The sequence below is a fragment of the Sceloporus undulatus genome, chromosome 4 (genome assembly GCF_019175285.1).
Source record: "Sceloporus undulatus isolate JIND9_A2432 ecotype Alabama chromosome 4, SceUnd_v1.1, whole genome shotgun sequence".
Classification (NCBI taxonomy): Eukaryota; Metazoa; Chordata; class Lepidosauria; order Squamata; family Phrynosomatidae; genus Sceloporus; species Sceloporus undulatus.
In genome coordinates, this window is record NC_056525.1 from 222,645,596 (window position 1) to 222,659,612 (window position 14,017).

A 14,017-nucleotide genomic window follows, 5' to 3' on the forward strand; every position below is an offset into this window, starting at 1 on the left:
TTAAAAATAGTTTAAAAGCCAAAGATTATTACAAAGCCAGAGCTGTTTAAATTCTTGTATCTAGCAAAAGAATGTTGGTGTTGCTGTTGTTGTTATTGTTGTATCCCTTCAAGTCATTCCTGACTTATGGTGACCCTAAAACAAATGTATCACAGGGTTTTCTTGTCAGAATTTGTTCAGAAGGGCTTTGTTCAGGTAGGCAACCCTGTCATGGGGTTTTCTTCGCAAGTTTCTCCAGAGGAAGTTTGCCTTTGCCTTCCTCTGAGGCTGAGAAAGTATAACTTACTCAAGATCATCCAGTGGGTTTCCATGGTTGAGCAGAGATTTGAACCATGGTCTTCCAATGTCCTATTTCAACAGTCAAACCACTACACCACACTGACTCTCAGCAATAGAATATAATTAAAAGTAATAGCATTTATATGGAGCTTTTGAGATTGCGTTTCAAAAACTCAGTTTAATTCTGTTTTAGGTAAGCAGTAAATTTACTTTGATTCATCTCATGTCTTTATGCACATTAACTTAGAATAAGAGTCTAAAGAACATTAAGACAGACAAAATGATGAGTTGAATGATCAGCATCCTGACTAGGATGCTCGGTGTAACAAAACTTAAAGTGACAAGGGTTGAAGTTTACAGTTAATTTATTTTAATCAGCCTCCATTTAGAAATTATTAGTACTTTAGGCACTGTGATGCTACCTGTCAGCTACAAAACTATTTGCTAGCACTGAAGGGAGCATACGTAATAGTAGATGTCAACACAGTGGGAATGCCAAGGGAAAGTGAATTTCCATTACAAATCCTTTTAAACTAGAATCCTGCTTTAAGGTAAGAAATGTATATTGTTTTCTCATGTAAAGAACAGATCATTTATAATTGTTATGACTGGCATGCTAGCATACTATACACATCTCTCTAAGACATGTCACTATTCAGTGTTCCATCATTATTTGACCCATAAACGACTATCCAATAATTTTGGGGGATGTAGCTTAGTGGTGGAGCATATGCTATGCATTCAAAAATTAATTAATTCAATCTTCAGCTAGGGCTGGAAAAGTTTTCTGCCTGTCATCAGGACTGTGATGGTGAAATTTGAAGTGCAAGCACTCATCGAGACAATCCCTATAGCTAAGCCTCCAACTAGTGTCAAAGAATGGAGGCAGCTGCATGGATAAGTGTCAAGAAGCCAGTTCCACTTAGTTACTGTGATCTTGTTGCTGGCATAAGTGCACTGATATCGCTGATGACAGCCCAATGGCAAGGGTAAAATGGTTGCAGGTGCTGTGGCTGGTGGAGGGAACAATATGGGAAATCATCTAAGTAAGCGAGCAAGCTATTCTGTGGGCTCCCAAGCTACTTGTGGGCTGGAAACAGAGAATGGTTGTGACTTTCTCTCCTGTCCCTAGTGCCTTATGCACTGCTCCAAAAAGTGCCTTATGCTATATAATGATGTATCACAACAGTGTAAGTTACCAAAGGAATGCCACTTCTGTCTTCATTTGTAAGTGGGTCTTCATTGTTCATTCAAGACCAAGTCATTCCAGAATATTTTGCCTTACAGCAGGAATAGTTCCAAATAATGTGTACTTGCTGAAAAGATCCATCATCTCAGCTACCACCACCCTGCCCTCTGCTTCTCAGATAATTGGGAGGTCTAGAACTAAACTCAGAGGTGACAAGGAACCTTAACCACTACTCATCAGTATGGAGTCAAATATTGAGTTTGATGAATCAATGGTCTGATTCTCTCTGAGTTTCTACTAAGCTACTATCTACTGTTTATTTCATCTCTCTTCCAAGGAGCTTTGCATAGTTACTGTTGTCTCTTCCTGTTTTTTCCCTTCATCACAATTACACTGTGAGACAAGAGAGTGAACCATGATCATCCAATAAATTAGGTAATTTAGTGGAGATTTGAACACAGGCCTCTGTGGTCTTAAGTCTAGCATTCGAACCACAACAGCACACCAGCTATTTCCAATGTTGTGTTACATAGGTGCAGTTAAGTCCATTGATTTAACTGTGTACATTTCTATCTCTTTGTTAGAATGTAGCTGTACTGTTTATTTGGAACTTGAAAACAGACAAGATAGAGCCAGACAAATTACATATGGTTTTCAGATTAATTTCAAAAAGTTCTCTGTAAGTAAGGAATTTATTTCTGGCAAGAGCAGCCTGTCCAGACCTGCAGTCTGTTGAGAAATGAGAACGTGTGAGAGAACAAAGCCTGGAAAAGTTAGTTCTTCGACAGCTCCTAGCCAACATGATGAATTATCATGCTAGCTGGGTGTGAGAGGGTACTGGGGACTGCCATGCTACCTACTTACCTCCTCTGCTGTTTCTCCCAAACTGAGGAAATTGTCAGCTGTAGGACAGACCAGTAATCAAGAAAAGACAGATAGCTTGCACTCTGGCCTTCCAGGTGTTTTGAGCTTCAGCTTCCAGAATCCCAGAGCACTGGGCAAGAAGGCTGATACCTGTGGGAGCTGAAGTCTAAAACACCACCACCACCACCACCAACAACAACAACAACAATAAATATTTACTTATATCCCGCCTCTTCCGATTGAGGATCGAGGCAGGTAACAATAAAGTAAATACAATATACAACAATAAAAACAACAAGCCCCACAAAACCCTAACCCAACCCTCCCTCCCAACTATAAAATTAAAACAGTAAAAAAATGTTTAAAAAGTACAAACAATACATCAAAGTTAAAAACAAATCAGACATAAGAAAAACAATAAAAGGGGGATTCAATTGGTTCTGGACATTATCAATTGGGGAAGGCCTGCCGGAAGGTTTTTGTCGCCTTTTTAAAAGCCTTGAATGAGGATAAATGGTGAATCTCTTCCGGCAGGTCATTCCAAGCTTTTGGAGTGGTGACAGAGAAGGACCTCCAGGAAGTCACCGCCAGTCTGGTTTTTCTTCATTGTAAAAGGTTTTTCCCGGAAGATCGGAGTGTACTCAAAGGCTTGTATGGAAGGAGGCATTCCTTCAAGTAGACTGGACCCGGGCCATGTAGGGCTTTATAGGTGATAACCAACACCTTGTACTGTGCCCGGAAGCTAATAGGCAGCCAATGTAGTGATTTTAAAATAGGTGTAATATGGTTGAACGTGGATTTTCCAGAGACCAGTCTGGCTGCCATGTTTTGTATCAGTTGGAGCTTCCGGACGTGGCACAAAGGTTGCCCCATGTAGAGTGCATTGCAGAAATCTAGGCGAGAGGTTACTAGAGCATGTACAACTATTTCTAGGTCCTGCTGCTCCTGGTAGGGGCGTAACTGGCGTATCAGCTGAAGCTGATAGCAGGCACTCCTGGCTGTTGCATCAATCTGAGAAGACAGTTGAAGCGACGAATCCTGGAGCACCCCCAAGCTGCGGACACAGTCTTTCAGGGGAAGTGTAACCCCATCTAGAACTGGCGAACTTACCTCCATACCCGGATTGGGGTTACCTATCATGAGTACCTCCGTTTTATTTGGATTCAGCTTAAGTCTATTTTCCCTCATCCAATCCATTACTGACTTCAGGCAGTCATTCAGGGGGGAGATGCCCTCCTTGGTCACTGAAACAGTCCGAGACATAGAGAAATAAATTTGGGTGTCATCAGTATACTGATAACACCCGCCCCATGTCTCCAGATGATCTCACCCAGCGGCTTCATGTAAATGTTAAACAGCATTTTTCTAAGAACAAAACCAGGTAAATTAAACTAAATCAAAGGGCACAATCCAATAGGGATGTTTCCTGCAGAGGCCATTCAGGAATGAACAGGAGAGGCCTACACAGGATGGAATGAGTCAGTGATTTTCAACAAAGAGAGAAGTTCTTGGAATCATTACTTCTGGGAGGTGGTGCATTCCATTACTATTATCTCCACAATGCTACCCTATTCACATTCTTCATTAAGAGGTCTGAGAAAGTTGCATGTTATTTTACTCATTTTTGCAACACACTACTGTTCATTCCAGGGAGTGGCAGGTTGGCATACTTACCTTACATGCTGGCAGACCATGTGTGTGTGTGTGGGGAGGTTTCATTATTTAAAAGTTACCAATGGCATGGTGCTGTAGAGCAACAGAGGTTGTTGTTCTTAACTGCAGTCAAGATGACTTCAGCCTATGGCAACCCTATTAACGAGAGACCTTCAAGTCAACCTGTTATCCACAGCCTCTCTCAGGTCTTACATACTGAAGGCATGGCTTCCTTGAGTGTACCTATCTGTAATGTGGTCTTCCTTTTTTTCTACTGCATCTCACGTTACCAAGCATTATTGTTTTTTCCAGTGAATAATCTAATCTCATGCAATGTCCAAAGTACAATAGTCTTCAGTTTAGTCATTTTGGCTTCTAAGTAGTGTTCAGGCTTGATTTGCTCTTGAAACCATTTATTTGCCTTTTGGGCAATCTAGCAGTCCTCCAGCACCACAATTCAAATTACGGTAGTTAATTCTCTTCTTATCAGCTTTCTCTGCTATCCAGCTCTTGCAACAATACATAGAAACTAATAATATTAGATATCATTGAAAGCATCACAAGACCCAGGTCCTTTTCTTTTCTCTGTATGAAAATGGCTAAGCCTCTTCTAATGTAATCTGAATCAACACTTCCTGTGCTCCATTGCTTTGGAACACAGCCATATTTGCAGACTGAAAAGAGGCATTTTGCAGTGCAGTTCCCTTGTTAACTTTTAAAAAAAAATTAAAGAAGGGAAAACCAAATTTCTGCCACCTCTGACCTTCTGTCACCACCTCTCAACATGTTTAATGCATAAAATGTGTTTGGAGAGGAGGGCAGAATGACTGCTGTTATGTTCCTCACAAAAACAATAGCATCCTCCCCTCATTCACTGCAAAAGTAAGCCATTACAGGTAATGGCTTTTACTGTCCTCAGACTCTGAAAGTGAGCAAAGACAACATAGTGGCCTGTATAGAATTCTTTTTTTCTTCCATAGTTGTTCTGTGTAGCAACTCCAGCTGACAACATAACAATAAATCTGTTCTTTGTTCATTCCTACAGGTTTACTATAACACAGATGATGAGCGAGAAGGGTAAGACATTTATTGCCTTGTAAGTTTTGAAGTCAGAGTCCCACCCCTTAACAATAAAATATAATAAAGAACTGAAGATCTGATGGGAGTTTAAAGACAAATGTTTAACTTCATGTTTGCAAAGAATAAGTTTCTTTACCCTGTGACAATGCCCTTTGCCTTCCTATACTGTAGAAGCAAGTTGATATTTTTTTCACATATATTATGTGTCTTCATGTACATATTGGGTTAGTTATGTATTGCTAGATGATGTATGCTTTTTTAAAGCAAAATTGGGCTGCTAGGTAACCTAAAAATCTATATTTTGTAAAGCGAAAATTTTGTGAACCATGAAAATCAGGTGAAATTGTAAAGATATGCAAATTTCCCATAATTTATTTTATTTATTTTTGATAAAGTGATGTGGAAGGTATTATTTTTTCCTCACTCCTGGTCATTCTTCTCAGGATGTTAAGCCTATCTTCATGTTCCTAAAAGCAAGTATTTTACATAAAAAAAAATTAATATTGTCATGCCCTTGTTATTTCAAATAGTAATATGTTACAAATAAAGTACTTACCTATTGGCCAATAGCTACCTTCAGGTAGGTGAAACATAATGAAGCATTTTGTGCCCTCCCCATCCTGGCAGCTGTCAAACCCCAGAAGGGGCGAGAGTGAGAGGCAGCATGCTGTTGATATTGTTGCCCAAAAGGGAGAGGAAAAGGAACAAGTGTGTGTTCACAGACAGAATGCACCTTCCTTTTCCTTCCCCTCAGAGTCCAGACCAGCCACATTCTTATCATATGAACTTATTTTTCCCTCTGTCCTTTTCTTCTCCACTAATAAGCAGCAGGAAGCTGCCAAGAAGGACAATATTGGATGCAGCACAAAGGGCTAGAGAATATCACCTTGCACCCCATCCAGATGGATATGTGTGTAAGCCACATGTATATGCACATATCTCACTAAAAAGGAGGCCACTCATTATTTCCATGTTCTAAAAAGGGTATTTTAAGTATGGTCACAGTTTTCCGTGACAACATTTTAGTAAGTGGGCATGGGGGAGGCTTTGAAAGAGGGATGGGACTTCATTGGATGCCTTTGCAGCCTGGATGGGGAAACTGAGGGGTCAAATTCTGCCTGTGGTCCAGTAGTTTCCAATTCTTGAAATCAGTACATGGACCAATATTAAAATAATGAATGTATAACTTAGTATAATACATAGAGTCATGTAGTTAAACAGCAATTTCACATGTCTGTCAAAATACTAAAACTTTATTTAAAAAATCAGGTCATCTATTTGATAATTAAGAAGTTGGTGTCACCTTTGCTCTCACTTTACATTGTTGTTCTTGTGTTGTGTAATATCTGTTGATTTATTATGGTTGTGGTTTTCTTTAAACCATGTTTTTTTTATTCAAGCTACAACAAACAATGTGTGGAGAAAAATACATAATTTGTGTTAGCAGCAAGACAGAAAATATATGTGGTCACTTTTGTTGCTCTTCTGGAATTCTAGCAACGAACTCTATTGTTGGAAGTGCAGACTTGGTCACTGTAACCCTTACATAGAGGATGGAAACATTACTTTTCTAGATTACACTTCCCAGATTCTTCCAGCAAGCATATTCATTAGTCATGCTGGCTAGAGGATACTTGGAGTTAGAATCCCAAAAAGTATGTTTTCCATGCTGTGCTCTGGCATTGCATAGCCTCTCCTCCTGACTGGGAAGATTATTGGGTAATTTGTTCAGTACTATAAGTCTGATTTCTGTTTTTGTTTTTTCTTTGCAACAGAAGTATCTTGGCTAAACGGATATTCCGGCCGGTAGAGGAGGACTTTGTCCCACCACCATTAAAGCAGATAAAAGAAGAAGGAGCAAAAAGAGGTATTTATCAATTCTCGGGTACTTTGCCCCATTCCTTTGATTCACAATGTATTTGAAACTAACCCAAGAGAAAGATTTTTAAAATGAAATCAAAATATAGCTCTGAATAGAGATATTCAGAGAGCTGGCCTAAATACCCTAAAAGTACCAGATCCCATCTTACCAAGGCAGCCTTGGTAAGTACTTGGATGGGAGACTGCCAAGGAATACCAGTTGCTGTAGGCTATGTTTCAGAGGAACGAACTGACAAAACACTCGGAGTATTCTGTATTTAGGAAAATCAAGTAAAATTCATACACACAGAGACATATTCAGAGGTGGAGGATGGTCAAGAGTACCCTTCTCTTCAACCTGGTGTCCTCCAGATCACTTGGACTGCAACACCCACAAAAGCATAAAGAGCTAAAACAATTCCCACCCCTGATTTAGAGCTACCATGGTGTAGTGGTTAGAGTGTTGGACTAGACTGAAGAAAACACTAGTCCAGTCATGAATCTTTCAACCTAGCCTACCTCACAAAGTTGTTGTGAGGATAAAAATAGCCGCCCTGAGTTCCTTAGAAAAAGAATGGGATATAATTATAATATGCACGTATACAGGCATACCTCAAATAATAAAGCCTCTAACAAAGAGGCTTAATTTTACAAAGTCTTCCCCCCCCCCCGTCCTTTACTTTTTTAGCAACTTTGGGAAGTTTATGAAAGCGGCTGGAGAAACACATAAAGTTTTGGTACCAGGTTGAAGCAGCTTGTTAGTAGTAAATAGTGAGATAAAGTTTGAACAGAGAAAGACTGAGCTTCTGCTCTAGACAATCCTACTGTAGCTGTGTGTGCCTACCTACAATAGGCAAAATTTAAGCAGCTGCTGCTCCCTAATCCCTTACTGACCATGCCTGATGAGAGAAATGGAAAAAGATAAGCCTGCCTCACCAGCTGCCTCTAGTATATTAAAAAAAAAATCTATAATTTTTGGCCTACAAAATTAAAATGCCAAGAAAAGTGGAGACTGGTAAAAGAAAAAGTATATTTATTTATTTATTTATTTATGGTATTTATAGCCTGCTCTTCAGCCCTAAAGGCTCTCAGAGTGGCTTACAATTATTATTTTTAACTAGACAGTTCTCTGCTCTCAGGCTTACAATCTAAAAAGACACAACACAAAAGGAAAAGGGAATGGTGGTGGGGAAAGGGATCAGGACCAGCAGTTTTTCTCTCTCTCTCTGAGGCCTGGACCAAGGCAGATGGATTGGAGGGAGGGTTCTGCTTCTTAATCTAGGCCAGGCCTGACGGAGCTGGGCCTGCATCTCTCCCTCCATGGCCAGATGGCACCAGATGAACTAGAGGGAGGGCTCTGCTTCTTAGAAGGCACTTGGAAGGCAGAGGTCCAAGTAGCAGTAGAACCAGCAGCTTCTTCTTCCCCCTGGCCCCAGATAGTCACTGTGGTCCTTCCATTCTCTCTGCTGGGATGTTTTACGCTTTTCCCTCCCTCAAAGTCCACAGCAGTGGCAGTTGGAATGGAGGGAGGGTGCCTCATCAGCTGCTGGGACTGCCAACGATGGCTCTTCTCATCCCTGGATGCATTTGTAATAAGCCTTGAAGTGGTCTGTAGGAGGTTCAAGACATTTTTCTTTACATATGCAAGGCTTACCTGACCTCTGATTGTTTCATTTCACATGCAGATGTTAGTTTTGAATTTTTAAAAAATTGCTGAAACATGTTGGTTTAGAAAATTGTCCCTATTCTTTCCATGTTATTTCTGCCATTGGTGTCAAATGCTCTGTTAAAGAAAGTACTCAGGAACATGTCCTTTGCCAACTGAGATATACCTGTATACACACACCCTAATAATAATAATAATAATAATAACAACAACAACAACAACAACAACAACAACAATAATAATAATAATAGGTTTTATTTGTATTTTCCCGCCTCTTCCAGATGGATCAAGGCGGGATTACAGTCCGTTAAAACACATACATCAATATAAAATACTTTTAAAATACATCAATAAAAATAATACTGGGGCTTTCTATACAGCCCTTTGGGACGTCCGGAGGACGTCCCATTTTAAAAAAGGGGCGTCTCTTATAGACGCCCCTGTGCCTAGTACGGACTCCGTCCGTACAAGATGGCGCCGGCCCTTCTACATGGCCGGCGCCATCTTTACGTACTGGACGCATAGCGTCCAGACGTGTTGCGCCGCTTCTGACGTAGCGAGCGCGCCCCTGGCGCCTCGCTACGTCGCAAACGCGACGAAAAAAGAAGCTCCATTCTGTACCCCGCCACAGTTAATCTTAAAACTGAGCCCTCGTCAAGTGGTAATACAGTAAATTCAATCAGTGGTCTGAAGGTGACACTTACACAAGGTCAGGTGGATAAGCTCGCTGGAAGAGATCCGTCTTAAGTGCCTTCTTGAATGACTCCAAGGAGGTAATAAAATAGATCTCCTTCGGAGCAGCCGCTGTAAAGGCTCTCTGGGAGGTCAATATGAACACGTTCTTCCCAGTTATTCTGTGAATGTGGGGCAGATTGTGTAGGGAGAGGCGTTCCCACAAGTAACTCAGGCCCAAGCCATGTAGGGCTTTAAAGGTAATAACCAACACCTTGTATTGCACCTGGAAGCTAATCGGAAGTGAAGAGATTTTAAGACAGGTATATGGTCAAACCTGGATGAACCAGTGACCAATCTGGCTGCCACATTTTGAACCAACTGAAGCTTCTGAACTTGGTACAAGGGTAGCCCCATGTAGATTGCATTACAGAAATCTAAACGAGAGATTACCAGTGCATGTACCACTGCTTCCAGGTCCTTTTGGTCCAAGTAGGGACGTAGTTGGCATATCAACCGAAGTTGGTACCAAGAACTTCTGACTGTCGCATGTACTTGAGATGACACTTGTAGCGACAAGGCCCGGAGTACTCCCAAACTGCGAACTTCGTCCATTAGGGGAAGTGTGAACCCATCCAGGACTGGTTGACAAATCTCCATCCCTGGACTAGGGGTACCTATCGCAAGTTTCTCCATTTTCTCTGGATTCAGCCTGAGTTTGTTTTCCCTCATCTAGCCCATTACCAACCCAAGACAGGCATCCAGAGGAGAGATGGTATCTTTAGTCACTGCAGCAGTTGGAGACACAGAGAAATAAATTTGGGTGTCATCAGCATACTGATAACACTGCACCCCCTGTCTCCGGTTGATCTCTCCCAGTGGCTTCATGTAAATGTTAAACAGCATGGGGGACAGAATGGCGCCTTGAGGGGACACCAGATGTCAGCTCTCTTTTAGAAGAGCAGCTGTTCCCCAGCATGACCATCTGGAATCTACCCGAGAGGTAAGAACGGAGCCACTGGAGCACAGTGTCCCCAATACCTAACTCCCTCAGGCGTTCCAGAAGGATACCATGGTCTATGGTATCGAAGGCCGCTGAGATGTCCAAGAGCACCACCAGGGTCACACTTCCCCTGCTGATGCCTATTCGGAGATCATTGACTAAGGAGACCATGGCAGTCTCAACACCATATCCTGCCCTGAAGCTGGTTTGAAATAGGTCTAGATAATCGGCTTCCTCCAAGACAACTTGGAGTTGGAAGGCAACTGCCCTCTCGATCACTTTTCCCAAGAATGGTAGAAGGGAGACTGGTCTATAATTATTTCTTACCAAGGGGTCTAGGGAGGGTTTTTTCAAAAGTGGTTTGACCACTGCTTGTTTTAATTGGTCTGGAAATTTACCCTCCCTAAAGGATGCATTGATTATAGATTATAGTAGTGTCTTTACTGCATCACCTCCCTGGGCAGTCAACCAAGATGAGCAAGGATCGAAGGGGCATGTTTTCCTCCTTACACTTCCAAGAAGCTTATCCACTTCATTGGTATTTACAAACTCAAAATGATCCAGTTTAACATAGTCCACGGAGTCACTGGACACCTCTCTTACTGTCTCTGTTTTAATGCTTGCATCCAGATCAGCTCTTATCAGAGATTTTATCTGTGAAAAAGTCATTGAATGCATCACAGCAGGCTTTAGTTGGTTCCAAAAGTGGGTTCAGGGAGGGAGGCAATATAGTTAACTCTTTTAACCACCCTGAACAGCTCTGCTGGACGAGACCTTGCAGATGCAATGCATACAGCTTAGAAAGAGTTCTTAGTTTCTGTGGATTGTTAAAATTGCTAAATTCACTGGAATATCCAAAAGCAATGGAAGGGTTACTGAGTGCTGTTTAGTAGGTAGTTATTTTACATGGAGAAGCATTAACACATTGTATTTCCCACCCACCTTGCACTCCTACAATGGATGTATCATATGGGGATGTTGATCATGTACTTCGTCTCTAAACTGCAGAAACCATCAAATGCACCCTTCTACCAAAAACAACAGCAAAGCAAATGTCACAGGTGTGTTGTTTGTTGGTGCTGCTGTTACAGCACCACCATGGAGGTGATAGAGAGTTTATCTCTGCATGGGATAACTACAAGGCTCTGCCCAACTTTCCTTTCCCATTATACCAAACTTTTTAAACCACTTTTTGACCCACACAGAAAACTGACTTTTGATGAGAATAACTGTAGTGAAATTGCTTTACAAAATAGGGGAGTAGGTTTTGGTTACTTTCCAATATATTTGACACAAACTATGTCTCCCACTCATTTGCAATGGGATACAGTACTTCTGCAGCTTTTTAGAACTGCTCTGTAAGTTTGCGAAGTTCTGAGCGATAAGGATATTCCTAGATTCCTTCCTGGAGAAAGAAAAGGACATATTCCTTTGCTCTTGATATTTCTATATCAGCCAATAAGCCTTCTGTCCCATGAGATCCTTATTATGTGGGCAAGTTTTATTTTTAATATGAGTGTCTGGCTTTTTTGTCATTGTTTGAGAAGAATAATGTTCTATCCAAGGGAAAGTAATTCAGTCATGGGACTATTGTGTGTGTCACCCCCAAAATATCATTCTCTCCTTTTTCTAGTGCTATTATATGTGAGGAAAGAAGCTGATGAAGTGTTTGATGCTTTGATGTTAAAGTCCCCCACTGTAAAGGGATTAATGGAAGCAGTAAGTATTTGCCATTCCTATTTTACAGGTGTTCAAATGTATGTATGGTGATTTATTTTTGAGTAACATGCCTTTTTCCTTGACAGATGGGGCATGTGTGGAGGGATGATTTGTCTGTTGCAAGGATACCTGGAAGCTTCCATGCCTCATGATGCTCTATAAATAGTAAAATATCTCACCTCTTTGCAGAACTTCTGCTAATGAGGTTTCTGCCTTCTAGCAGCAAAGGTGGAAGACAGATGCAGCTTCCATCCATATCACAGTCCCCCAAATGCAGAGCTTTCCTTTTTTCCCCCTTTTTGCACGAGAATGCATTTAAGCAGGATAAATTAAAGAGATGCATGTGCCAATTTGTAAAAGCAGGAGTCAGTGTTACTGCTTCTTCCACTAGGTTACTAATGATAGATGCTGTAAGTCTGGTAAAGCCTCTCCTCTCCCAGACTCTGAAAAGGACAATGGTCATGTTACAACAAAATCCACAGCCCCTGCCATATCCAATCCCCTTCCCAGATGTTAGGGTTTTCCTGAAGACACGCAAAGAGGTGGGCTACACCAATCTATGCAGGAGAAGAGCTACTGACTTATTTCCAAATAGGCATGCACAGATTACAATTCCTGTGGTTATATATCTTTTTCTCAATGCTCTTTTAATAGGAAGCAGAAACCTGCTCCTGGTGATCTGATTCAACCAGAAATAGAAGCAAGTTTCATCCTCTTGGGTCTTTGAAATACCCTTTAGGACAGTGGTTTTCAACCTTCCTAATACCGCGACCCTTTAATCTAGTTCCTCATGTTCTGGTGACCCCCAGCCATAAAGTTATTTTCATTGCTATATGTAAATATGTGTTTTCTGATGGACTTAGGCAACCCCTGTGAAAGGATTGTTTGGCCTCCAAAGGGGTCCCAACCTACAGGTTGGGAACCACTGCTTTAGGAGATTGGCCTTTGGTGTTGGGAATGGACAGCTTCCTTATACCTCACAATATGATCAGTTAGACAACTGGGAATTAATAAAACTCATTGTTGTGCATTAAGCTAGGCACTTCTGCTTCTAGTTCATAATTTATTATACTGTTTGTTTATTTTATTTATTTATATCCTGTCTCCCAGGATAGGGACTTTAGCTTATACTAGCTAGAATGTTTTTTTCAAATTCAGTTCCAATGTTTTTAATCCCTGTCATTGAGAATTGATCTTGGATTTATGGCAACCCTATGAATAAGAGATCTTCAAGAGACCCCTTTATCAACTGCCCTCCTCAGGTCTTATATACTCAGAGCTGTGGCTTCCTTGATTGAGTCTACCCACCTGTAATGTGATAGTCTTTTTTTCCTAATGTTCCCAATTTTCCAATCATGATCTTCTTTTCCACTACAGTAGTCCCTCGGGTTACGAAATTAATTCGTTCCGCAGCTCCGTTCGTAACCCGAGTAATTTCGCAACCCGAAAAGGCTTTTTTTAGCGCTGGAAAGCCGCTAGCCGCGCTTTGCGGTTTGAATTTCACGCCGAAAAAAATTCGTAACCCGAAAAAAACATCGTATCCCGGAACAGTTTTTTCCAATGTAACTTTTTCGTATCCCAGACATTTCGTAACGCGATCAATTCGTATCCCGGGGTACCACTGTACATCATGTCACCTCTTGATATGTCCAAAATATGAAAGTCTCAGTTTAGTCTTCTTCTAGGAAGAATTCAGGCTTGGTTTGCTTTAAAATCCACCTACAGTATTTGTCTTCTTAGCAGTCTGTAGTATTCATAAAATTCTTCACCAGCACCATATTTCAATTGAGTTGATTTTCTTCTTGTCAACCTTCTTCACTCTCCAGAATTCACAACTATATGGTGAAAGTGCAATACTGAAATGGATAGCAAGTGTTTTCTGTTATAAGTTATCTGGGAAAACAATCTTGAAAGGCAACCAAGAAATATTTTAAATACAGGCTAAATCCAGTGTCACATAAGAAGATATTCACTTGTGCAAGGGAGTTTCTGTTCCTCCCTGGAGTGCTCTTCATGCCCTTCATGTGCTCTT

General features: G+C 41.1%; 1 protein-coding gene across 1 annotated transcript in view; it reads left to right on the forward strand.

The window, feature by feature from the left end:
* Window positions 1–14,017, forward strand: part of GRHL2 (grainyhead like transcription factor 2) — a 115,014-nt gene that overhangs the window by 83,826 nt on the left and 17,171 nt on the right. The window contains exons 12-14 of the mRNA XM_042465969.1: window positions 5,031–5,062; window positions 6,841–6,932; window positions 11,900–11,985. Coding sequence (XP_042321903.1) covers window positions 5,031–5,062; window positions 6,841–6,932; window positions 11,900–11,985 — 210 coding nt within the window. The remainder of the gene's footprint in view (window positions 1–5,030; window positions 5,063–6,840; window positions 6,933–11,899; window positions 11,986–14,017) is intronic.